Source organism: Camelina sativa, chromosome 11, assembly GCF_030686135.1.
Source record: "Camelina sativa cultivar CO46 ecotype springtype chromosome 11, ASM3068613v1".
In the NCBI taxonomy this organism is placed as follows: domain Eukaryota; kingdom Viridiplantae; phylum Streptophyta; class Magnoliopsida; order Brassicales; family Brassicaceae; genus Camelina; species Camelina sativa.
Window position 1 is genome coordinate 28,783,103 of NC_141890.1, and position 27,500 is coordinate 28,810,602.

General features: G+C 35.4%; 4 protein-coding genes, 2 long non-coding RNA genes and 1 pseudogene across 7 annotated transcripts; 4 read left to right on the top strand and 3 right to left on the bottom strand.

Moving 5' to 3' along the window:
• The first annotated feature begins 134 nt into the window (after positions 1-134).
• LOC104724287 (histidine-containing phosphotransfer protein 3) lies at positions 135-2,373 on the top strand. The gene is made up of 6 exons (XM_010447346.3): positions 135-789; positions 1,363-1,493; positions 1,589-1,660; positions 1,751-1,822; positions 1,920-1,992; positions 2,077-2,373. Exons 1-6 carry the CDS (start codon positions 724-726, stop codon positions 2,128-2,130), a joined length of 468 nt encoding a protein of 155 aa, XP_010445648.2. The 5' UTR covers positions 135-723; the 3' UTR covers positions 2,131-2,373.
• Positions 2,374-2,375: 2 nt separating this feature from the next.
• LOC104724288 (uncharacterized) lies at positions 2,376-3,271 on the bottom strand. Its single transcript, XR_757612.3, has 2 exons — positions 3,213-3,271; positions 2,376-3,030 (listed from the first exon to the last, which is right to left on the bottom strand). It is a non-coding gene; the product is annotated as an uncharacterized LOC104724288 (long non-coding RNA).
• Positions 3,272-6,960: 3,689 nt separating this feature from the next.
• On the top strand, positions 6,961-8,693 carry LOC104728359 (transcription factor MYB25-like). Its single transcript, XM_010447348.2, has 4 exons — positions 6,961-7,147; positions 7,568-7,763; positions 7,865-8,116; positions 8,227-8,693. Exons 1-4 carry the CDS (start codon positions 7,049-7,051, stop codon positions 8,502-8,504), a joined length of 825 nt encoding a protein of 274 aa, XP_010445650.2. The 5' UTR covers positions 6,961-7,048; the 3' UTR covers positions 8,505-8,693.
• A 950-nt stretch (positions 8,694-9,643) lies between these two features.
• Positions 9,644-11,845, top strand: LOC104728360 (pentatricopeptide repeat-containing protein At5g39350). The gene has a single exon (XM_010447349.3). It carries the CDS (start codon positions 9,644-9,646, stop codon positions 11,663-11,665), a length of 2,022 nt encoding a protein of 673 aa, XP_010445651.1. The 3' UTR covers positions 11,666-11,845.
• LOC104724289 (EID1-like F-box protein 2) lies at positions 11,705-13,544 on the bottom strand. The gene is made up of 2 exons (XM_010442747.3): positions 13,206-13,544; positions 11,705-12,772 (listed from the first exon to the last, which is right to left on the bottom strand). The coding sequence occupies exon 2, from the start codon at positions 12,761-12,763 to the stop codon at positions 12,014-12,016; it is 750 nt and encodes a 249-aa protein (XP_010441049.1). The 5' UTR covers positions 12,764-12,772; positions 13,206-13,544; the 3' UTR covers positions 11,705-12,013.
• Positions 13,545-15,278: 1,734 nt separating this feature from the next.
• On the top strand, positions 15,279-17,657 carry LOC104728361 (pentatricopeptide repeat-containing protein At5g39350 pseudogene; annotated as a pseudogene). Its single transcript, XR_015570995.1, has one exon. The product of XR_015570995.1 is annotated as a pentatricopeptide repeat-containing protein At5g39350 pseudogene (transcript).
• A 2,713-nt stretch (positions 17,658-20,370) lies between these two features.
• On the bottom strand, positions 20,371-21,735 carry LOC147934548 (uncharacterized). The gene is made up of 2 exons (XR_015570569.1): positions 21,545-21,735; positions 20,371-21,469 (listed from the first exon to the last, which is right to left on the bottom strand). It is a non-coding gene; the product is annotated as an uncharacterized LOC147934548 (long non-coding RNA).
• Positions 21,736-27,500: the final 5,765 nt, after the last annotated feature.

Consider the following 27,500-nt stretch of genomic DNA (forward strand, 5'->3'; position numbering starts at 1 on the left):
TTTAAGGCTGTGTAGTACACTCTGAATGCCCCTAATCAAAAGTCCTTTCTTTGGATCTCTTACCTTGGATTTGTTACCAAATAAACCAGGACAGGCCTCCTCCTTAATTTGGCCTTACTAGTTACATTTGGATCGATTACCAAAAACTATTCAACCCAAAGTAAAAACTACTCAATTTTTTTTCATATGTCAAGTTGACGTGTATGTGATTCTCTCTAAAGCTCGGTCAAGAGAATCATCAAACCAAGAGTGTCGTCCACACGGTAAATAGGAAATTCTCTATTATATATTTCTCTCTGTGTCTCTGTCTAATAAAGAATCTTCCAGCGTGAGAGATTCGTAATCTTGGTGTCAGTGGTTCGAAATCACCTAACGTTGAAAATGTAACATAAACGCAGAGAATGTGAATGAGTGAATGTATCAATCATGTGTCATGAATGAGATGAGAGATTCCATTTTTCATGGCCTAAATCAATGTTTCTTCTCCCACTTCTAAAAAGGTTGTCTTTTGTGACAACTAATCATATTCTAAATTCTCTTTTTATGGGAAAAAAGTTTTGTATTTCTTTATTTATTTTATCTCCAGATTTGATGATCTGTAAAGAATCTCTCTTTTATTGGGATTTCAATTTCGAAAGTCCAAAACTTTAGCCAACTCTGTTTTTTTTTTTTTTCATTAATCAAAGATCAAACTTCACATCTCCTCCTTCTCTCTGTTTCGCCATGGACACTCTCACTGCTCAGTTACAGAGACAATTTCGTGATTACACCATTTCTCTCTATCAGCAGGTAAATTTTAGCATCTGCCCTTAAGAGATTCAGGATAAAAGTGATTACTTTTCTTGTGAAGGGAACTCAGAAATTGTGATTTAAGTTTCAAAGGTGTCTCCTTTTCAGTTTTTAGGGCTCTTATTGAAGCTTCTAAATTGGAAATTGGAGATTTTAGGAATTGGGTTTAGTGTTTGTGTGAAATGGGTTATAGTCTCCTTCTTTAAAGTTGTCTCCTTTTTAGAGATGGCTGGCTCTCTACAGTTTCCACGGTTCTTACTGAAGCTTGTATATGGCAATTGGGGATTTTAGGAGATGGGTTAGTGTCTATTTTCTCAAAGTTTTCTCCTTTTTAGAGATGGCTCTCTGCTGTTTTTAGGGTTCTTCTTGAAGCTTGTATTTGGAAATTGGGGATTTAAAAATTGAGTTTAGCGTTTATGAAATGAGTTAGTGTCTCTTTTTCAAAGTTGTCTCTCTGCTGGTTTTAGGATTCTTATTGAAGCTTATGTATTGGGGGAATTGAGGCTTTTAAGAATTGGGTTTAGTGTTTGTGAAAATGGGTTTCTGAGATTCTTTATCTTTTGGTTTGTGAAGGGGTTTCTGGATGATCAATTCACTGAATTGAAAAAGCTGCAAGATGAATGTAGTCCTGATTTTGTGGCTGAGGTTGTTACTCTTTTCTTTGAAGACTGTGAGAAGCTTATCAGTAATATGGCTAGAGCTTTGTAAGTGTTTTCCTTACCATTCTTTTTCTTGTTTTATCATCAAGACATCACCAGCTAGCGTATATGGTTTAATAATTGTTCATATTTATATTCAGAGATCAGACAGGAAATGTTGATTTTAAGCTGGTGGGTTCTACTGTTCACCAACTCAAAGGTAGTAGCTCAAGGTATGTTTCGTTGATGGGTACGATCTCGGTCTTATTGTCTAAATCTTGGATCTAGTCTCAATGAAGAGCTCCTTTCTTGTTTTTATGAAGTGTTGGCGCCAAGAAAGTCAAAGGTCTTTGTGTTACCCTCAAGGACTGCTGCGACTCTCAGAACTTTGAAGGGTCAGCTTTCTTTTTTTCCGGACCTTTGTATAGGAGAATCTCATATTTCTTCTATGTTACATATGATTGCTGAGACTAATTGGTCTAGGTGTTACAGGTGTGTGAGATGTTTGCAGCAGGTGGATATCGAGTACAAGACATTAAGGGCAAAACTTCAAGATCTGTTCAATGTGAGTGAAAGGCTTATGTGAATTGTTGTCAGTTTCTTGCTTTCGGATTTCATGAATTATTCTTGCATTCTGTTTTTGTTGCAGCTTGAGCAACAGATTGTCCAAGCTGGTGGTAGAATCCCTCAGGTGGATATATAAAAACTAGACTGGTCAAGAACAGAACAAGCAAAGATGATGGTGATGATCCGTTTGCGTTCTTCAGGCACTACTAATACTTGGATTTGTTGTTTAGAAAAAAAGACTCTTTAGAATGTGTGGTAAAGAGAGGTGATTGTTGTTCATAGATCAGTACTATGTAACTTTTGATATCATCTATTTTGACTCTTGAATCTTGATGGTGATCTGATTCTGAATAGTATGAATTTGCTTTTTGTAAGACAATATGAACAAACCAAGAATGATGCTAGAAACAGGATCATCATAAAGTATCACAACTGTCCCCAGAGAAACTTGAAACCGTCACAATAGTGGTAAGGGGACACATCAAGAAGAAAGCTAAAACCTAAGTGGAACCGTTAAGCTAGTATTAATATTTCAACCGCACAAAAGTAATCTTCTTTGGTTGATTCAAGTCATAACCAATAGGCCAGACCATCTTTTAGTGGCAATGGAGGAGAGAACATTGAACTTGTTTTCCGAAGCTGGAATTCACGCTTGTGTTCATTTCTTCCCGTGTGACTGACATTTTCGATAGCTTGTGCTTCTTCCTTTCTTTACTGCCCTCTGAAGATGAGTCTTCTCCATTCTTCAGTGAGAGTTTCTTCTTTCTCTTACTCATCTTTAAAATTTTCATTATCCTTGGCCACCTCCATCAATGAAGCTTTTATTAGCAGACCACATGCAGCTTCCAAATGTGGCCATAGAATCAGGTTGTTCTAAGAAAACTTTGTAACCACTGGCTTTCAAATCCCCAAGAACAGTGTAGAATTTTTCTTCTTTGAAAGGTTTTGAGATTATTAACATCAAACTGTCCCCAGTGAACAGCCTTGCCTTCCAAAGCATGTCCACAAACATTTGAGTAACTATTCCATCTATCGCCTGAAAATAAAATAATATTAATGTAGATAAAAAAACAAAAAAAAAGAAAGAAAGGGAAGAGTTCATCATCGACTCTGTGCAAGAATCATAAACAATCAGAGATCCATATATATATCTACTATACTATGAGTTTATGACCATATGAAATCAAATCAAACTAGGGAGAGAGAGAGAGATCTTACTAGGGTCGGTGTCTCTTTCGGCCATGGTTTCGACGGGAGAGATAATTAGAGAGAGACTTGAGGAGAGATTTGGTTGAAAGGGTGGCGCCTTTTTATACGTTCGGAGGAGAGTCGGTTAGTTTTTTTAATTGAGTTGGGTTTGATTCTATTTGGCCCTTTAAGGAAAACTAAAGATAACTTTTTTTTTTTCCAAAGAAAAGGAACAAAACTTTTTTTACAAACGTTTTATACCTTAATTTTTTAGTTAGAAAAATGATACATATATTAATGAAAAACGTGTAATTTAATACCCAAAATATTGCATATTGTTGTTTTCATACTTACTATTTCTTAACAAAAAAATATATTCCAAATATATTTTAATTTACATTACATTGCAGGGCAAGTTATTTGTAACTAAAAAATGTTTAAATTTTAAGTTATATTTATTTGTTAATTTTGTTTGTTTTTTTAGTATTTAAGATTGTATTCTCAATTCCAATTATGATTTAACCAATATGAACAATTTGTTTTTTACAAAATATTAATTTAATCAACTTAATTAGATAGATCTATTGCTCTATTATTGATAAGTTATTTAAATAATAAATATTCTAATTCAAAATAATGAATGTATCTAATACAAGACATTCCTTATATGGTGATACACCACAGTCTCGTCCAACGGCCATATGCATTAAGTTTGTTTCCTTCTTCAAACTTTTAGAAAGTTAGAGTAGTCTTATTTTCAAGTCTATATAAGCTCAGTTTGTTCCTCTTTGTAAACACACCCTTGCTCATCTTTAAAGTAATAAGAACCATTTCTTTTGTCATAGTTTGAGTCTTTGTCATTTATTCATTACTTTTAAGAGTGAGTTTCTTAGGCCTGTTTGAATCTGCGGATTAAGTTTGTTGATAAGTTTAACATCCTTATTTTGAGTGATTCGATTAACCCACTGATTAAGCGAGTCAATCACACTATCTGCACATCGTTTCCATTTTTCTGTGGGATTAAGGTTGGAATCTCCAGATCATAAGTTGGATAGGTTCCAATCTTATATCTTTATCTTTTTTGGTTTTAATAATTTATTTTCAAATATTTAAATTTTTTTTTTCTGTCACTATCTACGATACACTTGTTGCCTTTCGACATCTACTTTCTTTGCACATTCTATTAGCTCACATATAACACATATTAGACTGTAAATTGATTTTTAAGACATATTATAACTATTTTCTATACTCAAATTCTCAAATTTGGATTAAAAGCATTTGATTCAATTATGATATAACAAATTTGTTTTCCTTTTTGATCATGTTATAAATTAATATTTCACTTTCAATTTTCATTTTCTTGGTTAATTTTATAAATATAACTACCTAAATTTTGTTTTATTCTGCTATAAATTTAAAATTTAATTCCATTCTTTCTCATTAACATATTTAAAAATTTTAAACTATGATCAGTTTAAAAGAAAAGTTGAATTATATTATTACCACTAATAAAATTTTTATAATATTGTTTTAATTTATTTTAACATTTTATTTATTTTACATAATTAATTTTTTTTGTTACGATTAGATGTTGACACTAACATAACATTATTCCGTATAAATTTGAATATACCGAATCTCATGAATATTACTTATTGTAAAAGTAAAATATAATATCATATCGTTATAACATCTTTACCGAGTTTGCTTTACCCATCGAAGTAATTGCAACGTACCATAAACGACCAAATCATGAATGTGCCTATCTTATCCCACTTTCCATGATTATATGGCCAAACGGTTAAACCTAACTTGGAATCTAATAATCTATTTAATAATGTATGTAATTTATTTTTCTACAAACTCATTTGTTTCACATAATTAATGAGATGTCATAGATTTTAATTTAGTCATGTGTAATTGTGTATTATTATCTTTTTTCAGTTTTACTAATTTATTTTCAAACACTTTAAACTATAATTCTTTCGTCATTATTGATGATGCACTCCTTTTGACATCTACCCCACCTTCTATTGGCTCACATATAACACATATTAGGCTGAAAAATGATTTTCAAGATATATTATAACTATTTTCTCTTTAATTACTATCTTCCAATACTTAAATTTGTATTAGAAGCATTTGATTCAATTTATGAAATATCAAATTTGTTTTCCTTTTTGATCATGTTATAAAATAATATTTCACTTTTAATTTTATTTTTCCTGTTTAAAATTTTACAAATACAATTATAGAATTTTTTATATTCTACCATAATTTTAAATTTTACTTCCATTCTAAAACACAATAATACACAATTACATTAAAAAAAAATTATTCTACCATAAATTTAAACTTTACTTCCATTCTAAAACTCAATAATACGCAATTACATAATTTTTTTAATTCTACCATAAATTTAAAATTTACTTCCATTCTAAAACTCAATAATACATTTAAATTTTAAATTATGATCAGTTTAATAGAAAATTTTAATTATATTATTACCACTAATAAAAATTATAGTATTGTTTTCTTATTTTAACATTTTATTTTTTTAGATAATTATTTTTATTTAAAATTTCTATTGATTATAATTAACAGAAATATTCACTAAATGAATATTTAAATTTATTTTCAAGTAAAAAAAATATTGCTTAGGTGAATGTTTTGTAGCTAGAAATGATGATATATAATTACAAGATCAATGGAGATTCTAATCATAGTTCTTGTCTTCTTGAGGAAAATATTTAATTTGTCTCTTATAATTATGTGTCTTAACCATATGATGCACATATATATATAAGAACTAAGCATAAACGATACACGAAAGAAAGTTAGGTACAAATAGGTAATAATATTATTCCAAATTCAGTGTTTTACTTCACATATATCTGGTAGATGCTTTATTCTTTTCTTTATATATATTTTTTTTATTTATTTTTTATGGTTGAATAATAAAATTAGAGTCTCCTTAATCCCTATTTTGTTTGCTCCCTACTTAATGCTTTTTCGAATTATGATCGAGGGATAGATGTTCTCTATAGATAGAATATTTGTTTTTGGAACAACATAATTAGCCATTACAAACGAAGCCATTGCACTAGTGACAGAAGACATGAACATATATGTGAAAGTACAGAGGAATGGAGAAATTGAAATTGAATGGTATGTGTTGCAACATCGGATGGTGAAACGACATGGATCGAGGGTTAAAGAGAAGATAAACGTGTGAAGGTGGAACATCCTTCACACTGCTGTCGCGAAGCTTTATCAGGTTGAATCCATAGGATTTAAATATAGTGCTATGCCTAGAAACTTTGAATGAAATAGTACTGGCCCTACAAACTTTGGATGAAATCTAGTGGATCAGTTTGTCATTTGTATGATTGTTTAAAGGGTTTATTAGAATCTATAAGACCCACAAAATCTAAGAAGAAGTGGCTGACGTGGCAACACCAGAAGTGAGGAAAAGTTGTTTTTGTTTATCAAAAGTAAGTTTGCATTACTGCTAAGTCTGCTATTAAGTGAAATAACATAGTCAAACAAATATATCATCCAACAACTCTTCTTTAAAAAACTACCAAAAAAATCAGTCAAAAATAACATATTAAGGTAGGGAATTAAAATAAACACCCTACAATAAGTCAAAATTGTTGAAATCATTTATCACCATTATTGTATGGTTGAAGGTCAAATTTAAACATTTCATTCATATGGTAATTACTTAAAACCACAATATACTATATATCTTAGTAGTGTCTCGAGAAGAATTAAGTACGACACTAGTACTCACTTCTACAGCCTTCTCATCAAATCTGGGTTCGAACCCGGTTTCTCTCAAAGAAAACGTATAATTTGTAATGTTGTCGAAAATAAATCTTAAGAGTGTCTCATCAGTCATTTCACAGTATTGGGATCCAAGTTTCACAACAATGCAATCTACTTTATCAACTCTTGAGGTATAAACATATCATATCTTTCTGACTAGCTAGTTCAATCACTATTTTTGTTATCAAATATATAGATTTATCATTCTTTGTCGTCATCATTGACTATTAGCAGATTATTAATAAATCTTTGAAAACAAATGGAGCAATATATTTCGTTTGTATCGATAGATATGTTTAGGAATACCTGGATATCCAAGAAACAAAGACAAAAAAATTCTCAGATTATTGAAATGGTTCTTATTACTTCTTCACATAACAACAACAAAAAGATGTGTGTGTTTGAATTATTATTACTATTATCTTTGGGCGCTCTCTTCGGATTTCCGGTTTTTAAATCACATTCACATACTATATATATGGTTTTTGAATGTATGGAACTGAGTTTTTGATACACATTAATCAATGTACGCTTGTGACGTCCATTTGTAGAGACCATACAATGAGGTTGGAGAAAACAATATTGCATCATTGGAAAGGATGAATCACGAGGAGAGGAACAAGGAGAAAATTAGCTCGTCTAGAGACCAATGGAAGCTTTCAGAGGATTTGAAACTCAGAGAGCTTGTGGCTGAGTATGGTCCTAGAAACTGGAATCAGATAGCAGAAAAAATACAAGGACGAACAGGTAATAAATTTTGTTACTCATCACTATGTTTTGAGATATATATATATATATATATCTTGTGGTTTTGTTAATCACATTTCTTCGTTTTTTGTTTGTTGAAGGCAAGACTTGTAGAGCAAGGTGGTCTCGCCATCTTGATCCAATGATCAGCAAGAAAAGTTTCACTAATAAAGAAGAAGCAATACTACTTGAAGCTTATGAAAAATTGGGTAGCAAATGGTCTTTGATCGCTAAGCTTCTCCCTGGAAGATCTGACGAAGCAGTGATAAACAATTGGACCAGAATCATGAAAAGAAAGACTAGGAAGCAATCCACTTCTCCTCATGAACTAACCACAAATGACACAACGGAAGGTGAGATAAACATATATAAACTATACATGAGATAAACCTTACATTAATCTCATGTAAATTTTGTTATAAGGTTTTGAACACTACAAACCATTTAATTGTGTGGTTTACAGATAGTGCAAGTGATGAAAGTAGAGAGATCAATAACTCTAACAGGAAGATGCCAAAGGAGGAAACCACTGACCTCACAGAAGCAATGCAATACTCAGCTCTTCATCATCACTTGTCTATCGTACCTGCAGTTCCCTTGGCAATGTCCGCACCACCGCATGTCTCCATCTCCCAACCATCATCATCATCATCATCATCATCATTACCATCAAAAGCAGAAGATACAAAGGCCAAGATACCACCGAAGTTTATAGATTTTCTTGGGGTAGGCGATTCTTAAAAGAGAAGAAAGTATTATAAAAAGAAAGTTTATGTGATTTCAAATTTTCAAACTTTTTACTGCGATTGGTTTCAAATTTTGAGCAAATCTACAAGATCTTCCATTCAATAACTTAGATCGCGTGATAACGGCATCCACTTTGATTATTGTTCCGCATTTCAAAATTTTAAAGTATTTTACCTTTTCTAACCTTTGTTTCTCAATATTTGTTATATTTGATAGAAAAATGTCGATTATAGTTTAGCACGAATTAATACTTTTTTGGATTCACAAAAATGTCATTTTGATATATTTCAGACAAATTATACATATATATGATATATCCCTATTTAATAAATGGTTAATGGTTTAAATTCAATATATAACTAGTTTTGAGTTAAGGGGAAAGTTATGAAATTGTGTAAAAATTTCTCCTTTAGTATATGAGGCATATTTCTGCTTATGTAATAATTTCGATTTTGTAAAGTCGTTATCATAAAAAATTGTTTTTAGCTGGCAAAAAAAAAAAAACTTGTTTAAAAAAAAAACTATGCGTTCCCTCTACACAGCCCCGGCTCAACATAAACTAGAGCCCTTGGGCAAAAAAATAGTTATTGGAATTTTTGTTACATTAAATTTTTTTTGGGGTTTTTAATGAGTTTTTGTTAAAAATGTGAATTATTTCCTAACAATTTTTAAACTGTTAAAAGAAAAGCGAAAACATTTGCAATCTTTCATGAATTATTTTGGGGATATTTTTATATTTTTACAAAAATTTGGACCCCTTTTCTTATATAATTTTTAAGTAAAAAGCTTGGTCCCTGGGCTGACTCTGTCCATCCCACTTGAGCCAGGGCTGACTCTACAGTTGGGGTTTCACTTGTTGGAGGATAGTCCGACTTGTGTTGATGAACTTGTCTCGGAGGTACAATACCGCAACAAATTTGTATTTATGTTTGTTCGTTTTCTTTTATAATGGGAGTTTTTCTCCCTTTGTTCTACCAACGAAAAAAAAAGAAAAAGAAAAAGAAAACGACACACAGTACTCGTGGGGAATTATAATCCGGCACGCACTTCGATCTTCTTTGTCGCGTTCTTTTTACAAACCCGACCCCAATAAAGAGAGATTCTTTTAATCTTCACAACCGTCGGAGTTTTAAATGAGCGAAGTACTGCGCAGAGCCAAACACGCACTTAGCGTCAAGCGATACCAATCTCTCTTGAATCACTATGCAGCTACTCAATCAATCTCCAAAACCAAGGCTTTACACTGCCACATCATCACTGGCGGTCGAATCTCCGGCCACATTGTGTCGACTCTCTCCGTCACATATGCTTTATGCGGTCACATCGCTTATGCACGGAAGCTGTTCGAGGAAATGCCTGAAAGCTCTTTGCTTTCATATAACATTGTTATCAGAATGTACGTGCGTGATGGATTGTATCACGATGCGGTTAGTGTGTTTATTAAGATGGTTGGTGAGGGAGTTAAGTGTGTTCCTGATGGTTATACATACCCTTTTGTTCTCAAGGCTGCTGGAGAGTTGAGATCGATGAAACTGGGGTTGGTTATGCATGGGAGGATCTTGAGAAGTTGGTATGGTGCTGATAAGTTTGTGCAGAACGCGTTGTTGGCTATGTATATGAATCTTGGGAGGATTGAAATGGCTAGGATGGTGTTTGATGTGATGCAGAACAGAGATGTGATCTCGTGGAACACTATGATTAGTGGGTATTATAGGAATGGTTATATGAATGATGCTTTGATGATCTTTGATTGGATGGTAAATGAAGGTGTTGATCCTGACCATGCCACGATTGTTTCCATGTTGCCTGTTTGTGGTCACTTGAAGGATTTGGAAATGGGTAGAAATGTTCATAAATTGGTGGAAGAGAAGCGTTTAGGGGATAAAATAGAGGTGAAGAATGCGTTGGTGAACATGTACTTGAAATGTAACCGTATGGATGAGGCGAGATTTGTCTTTGACAGGATGGAGCAAAGGGATGTGATCACCTGGACTTGTATGATTAATGGATATACTGAAGATGGGGATGTGGGAAACGCTTTAGAGTTGTGTAGATTAATGCAGTTTGAAGGCGTAAGACCTAATGTTGTGACTGTTGTCTCTCTTGTTTCGGCATGTGGTGATGCTTTGAAGCTGAATGATGGTAAATGTTTACATGGTTGGGCAATTAGGCAAAAGGTTTACTCTGATATCATCATGGAAACATCTTTGATCAGCATGTATGCTAAATGCAATCGCATAGACCTCTGCTTTAAAGTATTTTCAGGGGCTTCAAAAAACCATACTGGTCCTTGGAGTGCAATTATTGCTGGTTGTGTACAGAACGAACTTGTGAGGGACGCGTTGCATCTGTTCAAATGGATGCGACGGGAAGATGTTGAAACCAACATTGCTACGTTAAACAGTCTCCTTCCAGCATATGCAACTTTGGCAGATTTGCGCCAAGCAATGAATATCCATTGCTATCTAACGAAAACCGGGTTTATGTCAAGCCTTGATGCTGCTACAGGGCTGGTTCATGTTTACTCAAAGTGTGGAACTTTAGAATCCGCTCACAACATATTCAATGGAATCCAGGAGAAACACAAGAGCAAAGATGTAGTTCTATGGGGTGCGTTAATATCTGGCTATGGGATGCATGGAGATGGTCATAACGCGTTGCTAGTTTTCATGGAAATGGTTCGGTCTGGTGTGACGCCAAACGAAATCACGTTTACTTCTGCCTTAAATGCTTGTAGTCATTCCGGTTTGGTTGAAGAAGGCTTGACATTATTTAGGTTTATGCTTGAAAATTATAAAACGGTAGCGCGATCAAACCATTACACTTGCATTGTTGATCTCCTTGGCCGAGCAGGTCGGTTAGACGAAGCTTACAGTGTCATTACAACAATTCCATTTGAACCGACCTCAACCGTTTGGGGTGCATTGCTTGCTGCTTGTGTCATGCACGAGAATGTCCAGCTAGGAGAAATGGCAGCAAACAAGCTGTTTGAGCTTGAACCAGAGAACACAGGGAATTACGTGCTGTTGGCAAATATCTATGCAGCTTTAGGACGATGGAAAGATACGGAGAAGGTGAGAAAGATGATGGAGGATGTTGGATTGAGAAAGAAACCGGGTCATAGCATAATCGAGATGAGAAGTAACTCAGGTTGATAAATTATGAGAGATTCAAAGAAGAGAGATCCTTGGCAGTTTTTGGGTCAAACGATCATAAATGTAACGGAAACAAATGCGTCTATTACAATTTGCAAGTGTTGTTCATACATATACATGTACAAAATCAACAAAATGGTTTGTAGATGCACACACCAATGGTAGATTGAGATTCTGAAATCGTTATCTCTCTTCATCGAACCTTGTAAACCTTCAGCTTATGACATACCAACTCTGTGCAAAGCGATGATTCCCAAAGTTTAGCAACAATAATTCACAAGTAACATAGAAACAGAGAGAGATTCAAGCATTTCCTGCAAAGGAAAACACAAGGTCGAAAATTTCCAATCACTGAAACTCGGTGGCCCCTTCAGAATCAGACAAGGGTAAGAGTGTACAAACTCCAAGCATATGCCCATTGAGGCAAACATAATACTCAATGCTATCTTCATAAGCTCCCAATCTACAGCTAGCACTCTGTGGTATCATTTTCGCCTGAAGCATACTCCACAGTTTCGCTTTGCAATACGGACAAACTTCTGTAGGATGAAATGGTGTCCCTTTCTTAATAAGCAACTTCCTCACCTTTGACATTGAAAACGATTTAAAAATCCCACGGAAGAATCCCAAATCACCATCTTCCCCTTGATCAAGATGTTCACAAGGATCAGAAACATAGAGAATATCATCAGTTCGACATTGTGGAGGAAGAAAGCTCCTTCCTGATGTTCTAGAGAAACGAGTTCTATGAACAAAATGACCAGGGATTTGAACATCGTTAAAGAGTCCACCTTTACTCGAACCTGAGCAGTAAATCAAAAGTTTCCCAAGTGCTCTCCAACTCCCATCAACACTATGGCTACCACTAGATTGAAGGTCAGACATCATCTTAGGCGCTCTACCTCTGCAGAACTCTTTCCACAGTAACCGCTTAGCGAGATCATCAAACCATTTACAAACACAAGACAGAGTCGCAATTACATTAGGATTCCAGTTTAGATGCTGAACCATAAGAAACAATACTTCTTCACTAATATGTCCTTTCGTGCAATGACAAGTCGCCGAGTGAATGCAACGGTATTGCTTTGCTATAATCATTTCCTCAACCTAGCAGAACAACCAAATCGAGCAAAACCAATCTTTAGATACGATAAATATCATATAGAGTACATAACCACACAAGTTGCAATTTTCATTGAACAAATGCATTAAGTAAAGCAAAAACACTTAAACTAATTGTTAAGCTGACCATAAATGCTACACCAAATCAAAGATGCATTCTTTATAGATATATAAACAGCTATGCAATCAAATTAATTCATAGGTCAACCTAAATTAAGTAAAAATAGGACCTTTTAAGATGCCCACAAGACCAAAATCAAAAATACTAAGAATCAATCAGATACAAATTTACATAAAAGTTCGATAAAACCAATGAAGACCCTAAACCCCAAGATGACTAATGAACCTTATCAATTTCTTTTCCAGAACCATGATTCTTACAATGTGAAAACATCTTCATGGTAACAGAATCTCTCACCTTAGCTTATAGAAGTGCGAAACTTTTGAGTAGAAGAATCGAGATTAGGGTTTTGAGCTCTATGGAGAACACAAAATCTGACCAGAGAAAAAAGGGTAAAGGTTCAACATTTCAAGTAAGACAGCTATTTCCAGCAATACCCAGAAATGAATTTTGTACATGAGCAAATGCATGCAAAGAATCGAGAGAGAAGCAAATCTGCTTTCTTTCCTAATTTTTTTTTCATTTTTTTCTATGTACAAATTTGTCTGAACGACTCTGAGCTATGTTCAGGTACGGTAAGGTGTATGTTACGGTACTCTGAGCTATTTGTTTGACTAACTTACTGGACTCCGCAAACAACTGTTGACGTTGATTTTGCGTGCTCAAGCATATCCACTGAAAAATGTAACCACCGAAACAATATGTTGGTTAGATGTTGCTCGAAATATTTTTACTGATTTTTCATTCTAAGTAAGCCTTGTTGTGTTTTAAGTTTTGTATTGTACTAGGTTTTACCCCGTGGTATACCACGGATCTATTATTTTGTTGATATATATACTCTATTAATGTTTGTAGGTAGAGTTTTGTAGAAACTCTTGATTTGCAAGTTGAGAATATACATTTTACGATTTATTAGTTATGATCTAGGAATGAATGATCTGACATATTCTTATTATGATTCTCAATTGATATTATTGGATTAATAATGTACATTTAAGCTAATAAGATTTTACCAAATATGTAATCGTTTATTAAACGCAAATTAGATATTTCCTGAGATGTATTCATCTTGAATCTAAATATACATTTTTGAAGTACATTTTGGGTTCTGCCCTTTTAATTTTGCTTATTTAAAATTTTAGTCTCTACAAAATTGCACTAAAAGCAATAACTAAAATATGGTAAATTGACAAAATTAATTTTTTTTTATAGAAACTAATTAATTCTACTTAAATTCCTTATTAATAGCAAATTTCTTTTCTATATATGTGTCCCAAAATAAAAATAAAAATAAAAAAAATCAATCATTAAACTGTATACACTGAAAAATAAACAATCAGTTAAATTAAATAATTATATATCAAACAAAACAATAATAGTATTATCTTAAATAAATAAAAAATATTATTCTGATTAATTATACATTATACAAATAGTTATAATTCATAATTTTAGTGTTTTATCCTGATAAAATTATAATAGTTTAAGAATAATTGTATCACCGCTTAAATATAAAAAATATTAAAAATTAAAAATATATAATTTTATTATTAAATTAAATACCGCTAAAATCAAACATCATTATAAATAAAATTAAATAATTGTCTCGTGGTGTACCACGGGTTAAATCCTAGTTAATTGTTATATTATAGGTATGTGATTAAATAATTTGGGTTATCAATTCTTTTTGTCAAACTCGGCCCTAAAAATTTGGCATGAAAATTAGATTTTTCCTAAGATGCAATGGGCTTTAATTGACATTAATTGAATGTAAATAAGTACGTTATGGATTAAAAACCGGTCCAAAATATTCGGCAATCTTGAGGAGGATCCGGATAATTGAATTGGTTATAATTTTACTTAAAACCCCGACCCGAAGTTGGCAAAAAGTGATGGCACCCTATTGTACTCCAAAAATGTAATCTGAGCTCTATATTTTAATCTAACATATTGATTTAAATTAAATAGATATATTTTAGGAAATTAATATTATCAAATAAGAAAATGATTGCGTTTGGTTGTAAAGATTGTAGAAAATTTAGTTGAGTCTTGTTTGGATACAAAGATAAAGAGAGAATAACACAAAACCCCGACCCGAAGTTGGCAAAAAGTGATGGCACCCTATTGTACTCCAAAAATGTAATCTGAGCTCTATATTTTAATCTAACATATTGATTTAAATTAAATAGATATATTTTAGGAAATTAATATTATCAAATAAGAAAATGATTGCGTTTGGTTGTAAAGATTGTAGAAAATTTAGTTGAGTCTTGTTTGGATACAAAGATAAAGAGAGAATGACACAAAAGTGTACTTCAAAAATGTTAAAATAGATAATACTATTTCTCGTTATACGTTATTTATTACTGCCAAAAACTTTTTACTAGCTAATTTCACAAATATGGTATACTTTGATAACTTTTTACTAGAGTCATATTCTTCGCAACCGTCGGAGTTTTAAATGAGCGAAGTACTGCGCAGAGCCAAACACGCACTTAGCGTCAAGCGATACCAATCTCAATCAATCTCCAAAACCAAGGTTTTACACTGCCACATCATCACCGGCGGTCGAGTCTCCAGCCACATTGTCTCGACTCTCTCCGCAACTTATGCTTTATGCGGTCACATCGCTTATGCACGGAAACTGTTCGAGGAAATGCCTGAAAGGTATTTGTTTTCATATAGCATTGTTATCAGAATGTACGTGCGTGATGGATTGTATCACGATGCGGTTAGTGTGTTTATTAAGATGGTTGGTGAGGGAGTTAAGTGTGTTCCGGATGGTTATACATACCTTTCTGTTGTCAAGGCTGCTGGAGAGTTGAGATCGATGAAATTGGGGTTGGTTATGCATGGGAGGATCTTGAGAAGTTGGTATGGTGCTGATAAGTGTGTGCAGAGCGCGTTGTTGGCTATGTATATGAACCTTGGGAGGATTGAAATGGCGAGGATGGTGTTTGATGTGATGCAGAACAGAGATGTGATCTCGTGGACCACTATGATTAGTGGGTATTATAGGAATGGTTATATGAATGATGCTTTGATGATCTTTGATTGGATGGTAAATGAAGGTGTTGATCCTAACCATGTCACGATTGTTTCCATGTTGCCTGTTTGTGGTCACTTGAAGGATTTGGAAATGGGTAGAAATGTTCATAAATTGGTGGAAGAGAAGCGTTTAGGGGATAAAATAGAGGTGAAGAATGCGTTGGTGAACATGTACTTGAAATGTAACCGTATGGATGAGGCGAGATTTGTCTTTGACAGGATGGAGCAAAGGGATGTGATCACCTGGACTTGTATGATTAATGGATATACTGAAGATGGGGATGTGGGAAACGCTTTAGAGTTGTGTAGATTAATGCAGTTTGAAGGCGTAAGACCTAATGTTGTGACTGTTGCCTCTCTTGTTTCGGCATGTGGTGATGCTTTGAAGCTGAATGATGGTAAATGTTTACATGGTTGGGCAATTAGGCAGAAGGTTTACTCTGATATCATCATGGAAACATCTTTGATCAGCATGTATGCTAAATGCAATCGCATAGACCTCTGCTTTAAAGTATTTTCAGGGGCTTCAAAAAACCATACTGGTCCTTGGAATGCAATTATTGCTGGTTGTGTACAGAACGAACTTGTGAGGGACGCGTTGCATCTGTTCAAATGGATGCGACGGAAAGATGTTGAAACCGACATTGCTACATTAAACAGTCTCCTTCCAGCATATGCAACTTTGGCAGAGTTGCGCCGAGCTATGACTATCCATTGCTATCTAACCAAAACCGGGTTTATGTCAAGCCTTGATGCTGCTACAGGGCTGGTTCATGTTTACTCAAAGTGTGGAACTTTAGAATCCGCTCACAAGATATTCAATGGAATCCAGGAGAAACACAAGAGCAAAGATGCAGTTCTATGTGGTGCGTTAATATCTGGCTATGGGATGCACGGAGATGGTCATAACGCGTTGCTAGTTTTCATGGAAATGGTTCGGTCTGGTGTGACACCAAACGAAATCACGTTTACTTCTGCCTTAAATGCTTGTAGTCATTCCGGTTTGGTTGAAGAAGGCTTGACATTATTTAGGTTTATGCTTGAAAATTATAAAACGGTAGCTGGATCAAACCATTACACTTGCATCGTTGATCTCCTTGGTCGAGCAGGTCGGTTAGACGAAGCTTACAGTGTCATTACAACAATTCCATTTGAACCGACCTCAACCGTTTGGGGTGCATTGCTTGCTGCTTGTGTCATGCACGAGAATGTCCAGCTTGGAGAAATGGCAGCAAACAAGCTGTTTGAGCTTGAACCAGAGAACACAGGGAATTACGTGCTGTTGGCAAATATCTATGCAGCTGTAGGACGATGGAAAGATACGGAGAAGGTGAGAAAGATGATGGAGGATGTTGGATCGAGAAAGAAACCGGGTCATAGCATAATCGAGATGAGAAGTAACTCAGGTTAATAAATTATGAGAGATTCAAAGAAGAGAGATCATTGGCAGTTTTTTGGTCAAACGATCATAAATGTAACAGAAATAAATGCGTCTATTACGGACTACTCACACTTGGTGTAAATGGTGTCGTCTCCTTTAGACTGACCCACATTCTTAACATACCTCGACAGAGAGAAGTTTACTTCTTTTTCTTTATCTCTTATTTTTGTATATGCAAATGTAAGTGGAAGCCTCCTTAGCCCAATGGTTGGCTTAGGGTTCATTAATCCTTCTACACCAGGAGATCTGGAGTTCGAGCCCTGCATAATGCGATTTATTAATTGTCCAGATTAATGAAGGTAAATTTACAGACTATCTCTAGTGATGCACAATTATTATCGTTCGCCGTGATTCTACATACAAATGAAGGTGAGCATAGAGAAGGAAGGTGACCATCAAAAGCATGAGGTAGGAGAGCAAGAGTGTTTGTAGTGAATCTAATAGGGTCGGAAGAAATTGCCCATGGTAGAATCATATGTAATTGTTCTCATAATTTGTAATCAATAATAAATCCAGACGATAAAAAAAGAAAAAGATATGCAAATGTACTTACGGATTCTTTGGCATGCCAAATACATATAAAAAAAGGTCAAACGCAATTGGCTCATATAAACTAATCCTTTGTTGCCAAAACAAAAAAATCTAATATGGAGAAAAGGAATTTACGAATGCAGTTGTGTTTTGTCTGATATTAATATATATATGTATTTTTCAGCTATTAATATTTTTAATTTTGTTTGATTGCATACTACACAACAGGAGTATAAAACCATACACAACTTAGAAACCATAATTTATCTATACAAGACATTCCTTATTTGGTGGATACACCACAGTCTCGTCCAAAAGCCATATGCATTAAGTTTGTTTCGTTCTTCAAAATTCTAGAACGTTGACTACGTAGTCTTATTTTCGAGTCTATATAAGCTCAGTTCGTTCCTCTTTGTAAACACACTCTTGCTCATATTTAAAGTAATAAGAATCATTTCTTTTGTCAAAGTTTGAGTCATTTATTAAGAGTAATGCATTGCATTATCCAATCTATCCACTTTTTATCAAATCCCATTTTTTCCATCAAAACTCTTAGGAAATTCCATTCTACTATATCATAAGCTTTATTCATGTCCGTCTTAATTGCCATGAATTTTTTATGGTTGGCCTGGTTAGAGCGGACAGCGTGGAAGTTTTCTTAAGCGATGAGTATATTATCTGTGATTAATCTTCCTGCTACAAAAGCAGATTGGGTCTCAGATATAAGTTCCGGTAAAAGCCTCTTGAGACGTAATCTCAAAATTTTTGAGATAACCTTATAGCTCACATTACACAGGCTAATAGGGCGGAATTTTGACATTTCACAAGTTCGTTCTCCTTTCGGGATTAAACATATATTTGTTTCATTTAGCTTACCTTCAAATATTCCAGAGCTAAAAAAATTCTTCACCATCATAGTGAGATCGCCTTTTATTGTTTCCCAAAATTTTTGGAAGAACAATGCAGTCATCCCATCTGGACCTGGAGCCTTTCCCGGATTCAGGGAGAACAATGCTCGTTTGACTTCCTCTTCTGAGATTTTTTTCGTGAGATGCTCGTTCATATCAGCTGTGGCCAAAGTAGGAACATCCATAATGGCCACTGTAGGATCGCTCGCATTCGAGGATGAAAAGAGGTTGCTGAAGTACTCCACCGCTACTTTTTCAATTCCTTCTTCTGTATCAACCCATACTCCAAGCTGATTGAGGATGCCAGTGATCTTGTTCCTTGCCCTCCTTTGTTTTGTAGAAGCGTGAAAGAATTTATATTTTTATCTCCTTCTACAAGCCAAAGTTCTCTACCTTTTTGGTGCCACTATGCTTCCTCTTCCCTATAGGCCTCACAGAGTTACCATTTTAGGTTGAGGAGAGTTTCCGTCGATGCTTGTTTATCTTCATAGGTCTCATCAATCTTTTCTTGGAGCTCCTTAATCATTTTTTCTGAATTTTTTTGATTATTTTCCTTCCAAATGGAGATAACTCGTTTGCAATTCTGGATTTTTTTCATGATGGATCGTTCGACGAAAATATCATCACCACCTCCCCATCCGTCTAACACCGCCTCTTTGAGGCCTGGCTTATCAATCCACCTCTTATCATACATAAACCTTTTCAAAAAAAAATTTGGACGTGTTAATATTGATGTGAGTAGAGGACGATGGTCTAAACCCCACATCTTCAAGTACTCCACATTTGTGGGAAAAAATATTGTGCCACTCTTCGTTTCCCATGGCTCTATCCAAACGACACCGAATCTTACCATTTGACCGTTGACCAATCCATGAAAATTGATTTCCTTGGAAAGAAAAATCGATTAATCCACATGAATCAATCATAGCACGAAAAGGTAGAAATGAGGCTTCTGATATTTTTTCCCTCCTCTTTTCTCATGATTCCCTATTATTTCATTGAAATCTCCAATTATAAACCATGCTTCAGATCGAGTGACTCCAATACGCATTAATCTTTCCCATACATATTTACGATTTGTGGAGATAGGATCACCGTAGATAAAATTCATAAAAACTCGGTTTCCATTAATGATAGTTTCGATGTCGATTAAATGATCATCTAACAACAAAAACTTAACCGGATAGTCTTTTGAATAGAAAATAGCTAAACCTCCACTAGTGTCATCAGGCTCAATAGTTTGGAGATTGTCAAATCCTAAATCAACTTGCAAGGTTTGCAGAAATGTCTTTTCATTCTTGGTCTCAAATTAAAACATAAACCCTGGAGAGTACATGTGGCACATCTCTCGCAGTCGACGAGAAGTCTCCTTAGCTTTCGCTCCTTGACAATTACATGCTAATGTTCTCATCAATTAGTTTTGGAGGGAGATTGATACCCCCACCGTACTAATGTTGTGTTGAGTGATTTTTGATTCTGAGAAAATATTCTCCTCGGAACGAGGGATGGAAGCTGATATTCTATGATTTCTCAATTTTAGCACATCAAAATTATTGTCTTCACAATTCAGTGAAAAAAGTTTTTTCTCATGATATGAGGACATTGGTAACTCGCATAACACCATCAAAAATAAGTGTGATACGTATGATGGCATGAGTAAACATTCCGTGTAGGAAGATCGTTTACATGAACTCTCTTTAAAAGAGGAAATTAGAACAATTAGATGCATAGCATTGGGCCTTGGGGATATGCTCTCTGTTGGGCTATCAAAATTCTACGAAACAGCCTTTGCATCAAAGACCCACCAAGGAGTCTCGTGTCGACCTAGATTCGTCATAATCGGAGCACAGCGATGAAGGCTACTAGCTTCCAGGCCGGCGGCGGAGCCCAATGGCTTAGCGTTGTTTGATGAAATTTCCGGTGTAACAGTCAATCGGTAGTAGGGGGTGAGGTTCTCGTCAAGAAGAAGAACTGGCGGAGTGTAAACGAGTCATCCACGACGAGAGATATGCGTCTCGGGACATCATTATCTCCAGAGATGATAGCGCGGTGGTGGTCGGAAGAGATTGGACGGACATATAGCATAGATAGCCTATGTTCTTCAGATCTAAAGGATTGGTGAATCCTCGCCGTTGTTGGGTCACCGACCACTAGTGCGGAGACGAGACAAACGATTAAGGGAGAAGGGTGGACTCCTCTCTTGGGGAAAACCATGATATCAAGAAGGTCACCATAAGCTCCGGCCGAAACGAGGCAACCGCTTAAGGGAAAAAGAGATCTTGGGTTAACAACTGAGACAAGATCTGCCATTGATGAGGGCGAATGGAAGACATGAGCCTTGCCGGAGCCACTTCCAGGACGGGAGGACTCCAATGGGTACTCGCCATAGTCAGCCTGTGAAGGTAGTCCGACCAGCGGGTTTTGAAAGCTTACCACCGGATCTTGAGAGCGAACCACGAAAAGCCACACCCAAAGAGATTTTCATGGAGACTTTGATCGTCGAACTCTCTTCCCAGCTGTGATAATGGTTATGTAAAAGTTACGTTGGATAAATCTAAGCAGATAGAGGGGAAGAAGAGGCTGAGGCTGCTGCCTTGATTGGAGAGTTTTAGTGATCGCTGAAGGAGGATGAGCTGGGAGTAACACTTGAAAAGACTTAAACAAAGCTTCCATTGAGCTTAGCATGAAGCTAGAAATTATAAGGGAACCTCTGCAATTCGCAGGAACCAATTCCAGGTGGAGTGAAGCTTGGCAGAGAGGGAATGAAATAAGGAAAGGTGGTTGGAGAAGATGAATATTCATCGGAAAAGGGAGGAAAAAACACTCAGATCTGAGATCCAGATTCAAAAAGTTGAGCTAGGCGAAGCCTCGGGAGGCGCCTGAGAGCTTTTTCTCCCCAGGTGTTATTAGTTACTCGTCTCTATAGGTTGCCCTAGAATGTGTACTTCTTTTTATAGAGAAATGGTTTGGTTTTTTTTGCAGAGTATCGAATCTCTTTTCTTTATAGGTCTTTTGTTCGAGACTCTCTAGAGAGATAAGACTCAAAAATTATAAAAGAAAAAATAAGATAGAAAGAGCTAAAAAGCCAAAGATTCTCTCGAAGATCCATAAGATTTCCTTTAGGTCAACCTAAATTAAGTAAAAATACGAACTTTTAAGATGCACACAAGACCAAAATCAAAAATACTATAATCAATCAAATACAAATTTACATAAAGTTCGATAAAACCAATGAAGACCCTAACCCCAAGATGACTAAAGAACCATGAGATTCTTACAATGTGAAAATATCTTCATGGGAACAGAATCGCTCACCTTAGTTTCCACTCAATCTTTTATCTTCCTCCGAAACAACCAATCTTATTATATAAAGTTTGGTTCTCAAACTTAATAACTCACCGGATCATGATACATGTTTGCTTTCACGATCAGAGATCAAAATTAAAAACTCACCAGATCGTGATATGTGTCGATTTTAACAATCAGAAATCACAGTTTTCAATCTTGATAAAACGATGCATAAGATAATTGTATTTTTTTTTTGACAACAATTGCAATCTTATTATATTAAAAAAAACTTTGTTAATCCTAAAAGTAAAAGGATTGTAAATACACCCCTCTATATAAGCAGAGCGATGATGACATATTTTTCACCAAACAAAATAATTTTAACTAGTTTTGTTTTTCTTGGTAATTTTGTTTTTTTTTGTTTTTTATTAACCTTTTGTTTGACACATCATTGTTCTTGAATAAGTCTCGAAGGCAATTTGTTTGTTTTCTAATCGAATCAACTATATAAAAAGATTCCTAGATATTACAACGTGTTTTCGTCGTCGTTTCTTTGAATTTTATTTCGTTTCTCAATTTCATAATGCATATTACGCAATCTTTGACTTTGAAGTGTTAACAAAGTTTCTTAGACACAATAACTAATTTTTTTGGGATAAACAAAATTTCCACAGTGTTATTATTTCTATTAATTTGGAGGAAAAGTAGCATAAAAAAGATAAATACACAAATGCAAGATAACAACAGAGATTATATAACACTATATCATTTAAATAGAAAGCGTTCTTATCTTCGAAAGATAGTACGTCTTACAAGAAAGTGGGAAGCAATAAATTATTTAAAAAACAATGAGCTCACTGAAATAAATTTTCTCATAAAATAGAAAAATGATTAAGAAAAATATACAAAAAATTATTAATAAACAATGCAAAAGTGAAAGTAAAGAGATATATAATAATTGGCTTAATTTGTTTATATAGACATTTTCTAGGTGGTGCTAAATAATATATTTGTAACATACAATATACCTAGGTTAAAAAATATACTTTTAATGGTAACATACATAAAAGATTTGTATATGGATATAAATCAGTGTATTATAGTAAAAAACTTATTTATAAATAATATACAATAACTTTTAATATTTTTTTATTAAGTTTTATTTTATTTACAAAACTTTAAACCCGCACATCGGACGGGTCCTTATCTAGTATCTTATAAAATGCGAAACTTTTGAGTAGAAGAATCGAGATTAGGGTTTTTAGCTCTAAGGAGAACACAAAATCTGACCAGAAAAAAAAGGTTAAAGGTTCAACATTTCAAGTAATACAGCTATTTCCAGCAATACCCAGAAATGATTTTTTTTTTTTAATATGAGCAAATGCATGCAAATTGTAAACGGAATCGAGAGAGAAGCAAATCTGCTTTGTTTCCTAATTTTTGTTATTATTTTTTTCTGATTTTTTCTAATTTTTTTTAATTTTAAATAAATTCAACCATTACAATAAATTTAAACCAATGTTGACAAAGAAAAAAAAGTTTAAACCAATGGTAGCCTTAGGAAGGGATATTGGTTTGGGATTTAAAGAGAATTTTAATTACTTTATAAAATCATAAAATGAAGGATTTTAAGAAATTGTTTAAAAAGTTTTCTAAAATCTTGCTGATTTGTTTTTCCTAATCTTGTAAAATCTCTCGTTAAATCTTTTAAATTTTCTCGAAAAATATTACACAATATTCTCTTGTTTATTCAACGCTTTTCTAAAAAAACAATAATCGGTTTAGCAAATGATTATAGTAGTTTTTTTTTGTTAAACCGATTATTGTTAGCAACGATGACATGTTTGTAAATTAAAAAAGCTTGAAAGTCTCCTTCGAGACACATGTAGTAACCAGGAAGACTTGGGAGTTGGGAGAGTTCTTATAAGTAAATCCCACTTTGCATTAGTAGGATTTTGTGTTATAGTAAAATTCGTAGAAGCTATTGTAATTTTTTGGCTGAGTTGCAGATCTGAGACATAAGCACCCTAAAAAACCAAGACGATGAATAATAAAATACCGAAGACCACCACCCATGTGGGCGGCTCTTCGAGGGGAATGCAACGAGGTTTATTGTTAGTCATTATTCTCTAATGTTGAGAAAGAGAGCACAAAGAAGATTAGAGATGTTTGAGTTTCCAGTTACAGATCGTAAGAAAATTTCGGCATAAGCATATATACAGACTTTGATTTCTTGTATAAGCATATTTTATTTTGCAAAGAACTTTGTTTATCTAAGCAAGTAATCTTCTTTCTTCTTTATCTTTCTAAACTCGATTTGTCCACTCTTGATCTGTTGATTATGTGGTTTGGCTTTGATTTTTCTGGTTCTGTTTTGCTCTGTTTTGGTATTTTAACTGGTTCTGGTTCTGGCTCTGGTTCTGGTTCTGTTTTGCTCTCGTTGGTATTTTAACTCGTCTATTTTTTTTGCTAGGTATATGAGTTTGGTTGAGATGGGGGAGATATAATGGAAGATGATTGAGAATTTGCGACGTCGGCATGTCCTCACCACGATGGTTCTTCTTCTCCGCCTCCCAAACTCGTCTCTGCTGCCCTAGAAGACCCACATTCCTTATTTCATTTTTTACAAAAGAACAACAAAAAGTCATGAACTCTATGATTCACAATCTCTATTTGATGAGAGTATGTACATGACTTTTCTTATAAAGAAAATAATATAGAATCCTAAACTAATAACATAATAATTGAATTCATTAACAATCCATGGTTCTTTTGTTTTATTTGAATAACATAAAACTTTAATGACTTGATAACACTCTTAATCCAATAACACTAAATTTATGAAGATTTTAGATAATTTTTTACAAATCCACAACTACTAACACCAAATTTTAAGAGAGTTTTAAAAAGTCTCGATTAAATAACAACATATTTTACATAACTTTTAAATTCATTAAGAGTTTATGTAACTCTCAAACCAATAACCCTACTTACATAAGTCTCTTTGACAACGAAAAACTGAAAACTTTCAAACCGGAAGCTGAAGCTGCTTTCTCTTCTCCTTTTTAGCCAGGTTTTAAATGTGGTCTCAGGTCTCGCACTTGCATGATGTCCAAGGTTGGGAACTGCGCTCCCATGTAAGCATCCATCATATAGGTATATTCGGTATTTAATCTCCTAGGGACTTACTTGTAATCTTGGCTTTCTTATTCTCCTCAGCAAGGATGGGGAGAAGCTCTAACTTCTTTTCATTGAGAAGGGACACAGCGATAGGATTATTGATGGGCCTCATATCAGGCCTGTGCAAATACGGCGACCAAACCCACGCTATGCGGATGGAGTCGGACGAGGAGAGGAATTATCAGTTTTGGTTTTTGCGTTTTATTATTTTCATGTGATAAGGATTTGTCTTATCACGATTTGGCTTTCTAGGATTTGGTGTTATCTCTTCTTCAACCTCTAGAACTCAATAGTTCTATTCTCTATAAAACCCAGAAAAGTAATAAAAAAGAGGTAGTTCAAACTACCTGTTTAAAAAACCTTGTGTCTTGTGTTTACTCTTTGATTGGGACCTATCAACTTGGTATCAGAGCAGTCCTATCTTGGTTTTGATTCGGACCGCATTCAGTGGTGTCAAAACTATCACGTAACAGCTATCATCGAGGATGGCAAGAACAAACAAGGAGAGGATAGAGGATTTGGAATCCAACCTTGTTGAGTTGAAGGAAGACGTGCATCAGCTGAGTTAGGGTTTTGCCGACGAATTTCAGACCATGGAAGAGGCGATCAATAGGCTGACAGAAGCGGTAACCGCTGGTCGAGAGGGAGGAGGTGCGGCCGTACGTGGTAACCATCGCCACGTGGGGCAAGAACAGCAGTTACAACCGGTGAACCGAGGGGAAAACTTGAATCCTTTTTCGCAAGGGAGGACAGTAAAGCTGGAGTTTCCTCGATTCAAGGGAGGGGATCCTACGGCGTGGATAAGCAAAGTCAAACAATACTTTGATTATAACCACACACTCGAGGACCAGAAGGTAGGCTTCGCTTCCTATCACCTGGAGGATGAGGCTAATGAGTGGTGGCAGGCAACATCAAAGGCGTTACGAGAGGATGGGATCAACATCGCTTGGCCGATCTTCGAGGAGGAACTGTGGGTACGTTTCGGCCCTGTTTACGGTGAAGACTTCGATGAAGCCTTGTCAAAAATCCAACAGACGGGAACGTTGCAGGAGTACCAATGAGAATTTGAAAGGTTGCAGAACAAAGTTGAGGGCTGGACACCAAATGCGCTCATGGGAATGTTTGTGGGAGGACTTCATCCGGTTATCGCAGACAGTGTACGAATGTTTCGACCTAAGACACTGCGTGAGGTGATGAATTTAGCTCGGATGAAAGATGAACAAATCCAACGACAACAACATAAGGGGTCCTACCGAGCATCAACAATGAGATCGTCTAACCCTACCACACCGAGCCATTCGAGTCAGTTCAAGGAGTCTGATCCTCCACCAAAGGAGACGAACGTTTCGCATCCACGAAAGTTGAGCTGGGACGAACTTAAAAGAAAACGCACCTTAGGGTTATGTTTTAGCTGCGATGAGAAGTATATACCTAGTCACAAATGTAAGCAGCCGCAATTATTCGTCATGGAAGGCGAAGACGATGACGAGGTCGTAGAAATAGAGGGAGACGACGACAATGAAAAACCAGAGATCACCGTCTATGCATTAATAGGCTGGAGCACGCCCCAGACTATTCGCCTACATGCTCGAATTGGCAAGCATTCACTCGTGGCTTTAATTGACAGCGGCTCAACTCACAACTTCATATGTGATAGGATGACCAGAGAGCTAAAGTTGCCCCTCCAAGTTGTGAAACCGTTCACTGTTCGTGTGGCTGATGAAAGATCGTTGCAATGTCAAGGAATGATAGAGTCAGTTGCAGTAGGACTAGGGGAGTTGCAGTTCGCTATGACGTTGTACGCACTACCATTAGCGGGTCTAGACACCGTTCTCGGAGTGCAGTGGCTGAGCCATCTTATCCTATCCTTTGTGATTGGTCTACACGGACCATGGAGTTTCAATGGGAAGGGCAAACTCGCAAGTTACAAGGAGTACATACAGAATTGCAGAAAGCAGAGCTCGATGAGATTGAGAAAGATGTACGACGGGGTCAGGACTTGTTTGCGATTCAAGTGGCATCATTAGAGGGAAGTGAGCGGATAGTTCCCGAGGGTATGAGGGCGCTTTTGACCGAGTATGATAACTTATTCCGCACTCTGACGACTCTGCCGCCTCAACGCTCCATCGAACATAAGATTGTGGTCAAGGAGGGGGTTGACCCAATAAATGTGCGATCGTATCGCTACGCTCACTA

What these genes read in the sequence shown, in the direction of transcription:
- LOC104724287 (XM_010447346.3), top strand. Translation starts at nt 724, where the DNA reads ATGGACACTCTCACTGCTCAGTTACAGAGACAATTTCGTGATTACACC. An exon ending in CCATTTCTCTCTATCAGCAG is followed by an intron (nt 790 to 1,362) that starts GTAAATTTTAGC and finishes TGGTTTGTGAAG; the next exon opens with GGGTTTCTGGATGATCAATT. An exon ending in GACTCTCAGAACTTTGAAGG is followed by an intron (nt 1,823 to 1,919) that starts GTCAGCTTTCTT and finishes TAGGTGTTACAG; the next exon opens with GTGTGTGAGATGTTTGCAGC.
- LOC104724289 (XM_010442747.3), bottom strand. Translation starts at nt 12,763, where the DNA reads ATGATTATAGCAAAGCAATACCGTTGCATTCACTCGGCGACTTGTCAT.
- LOC104728360 (XM_010447349.3), top strand. Translation starts at nt 9,644, where the DNA reads ATGAGCGAAGTACTGCGCAGAGCCAAACACGCACTTAGCGTCAAGCGA.
- LOC104728359 (XM_010447348.2), top strand. Translation starts at nt 7,049, where the DNA reads ATGTTGTCGAAAATAAATCTTAAGAGTGTCTCATCAGTCATTTCACAG. An exon ending in CTACTTTATCAACTCTTGAG is followed by an intron (nt 7,148 to 7,567) that starts GTATAAACATAT and finishes GTCCATTTGTAG; the next exon opens with AGACCATACAATGAGGTTGG. An exon ending in AAAAATACAAGGACGAACAG is followed by an intron (nt 7,764 to 7,864) that starts GTAATAAATTTT and finishes TGTTTGTTGAAG; the next exon opens with GCAAGACTTGTAGAGCAAGG.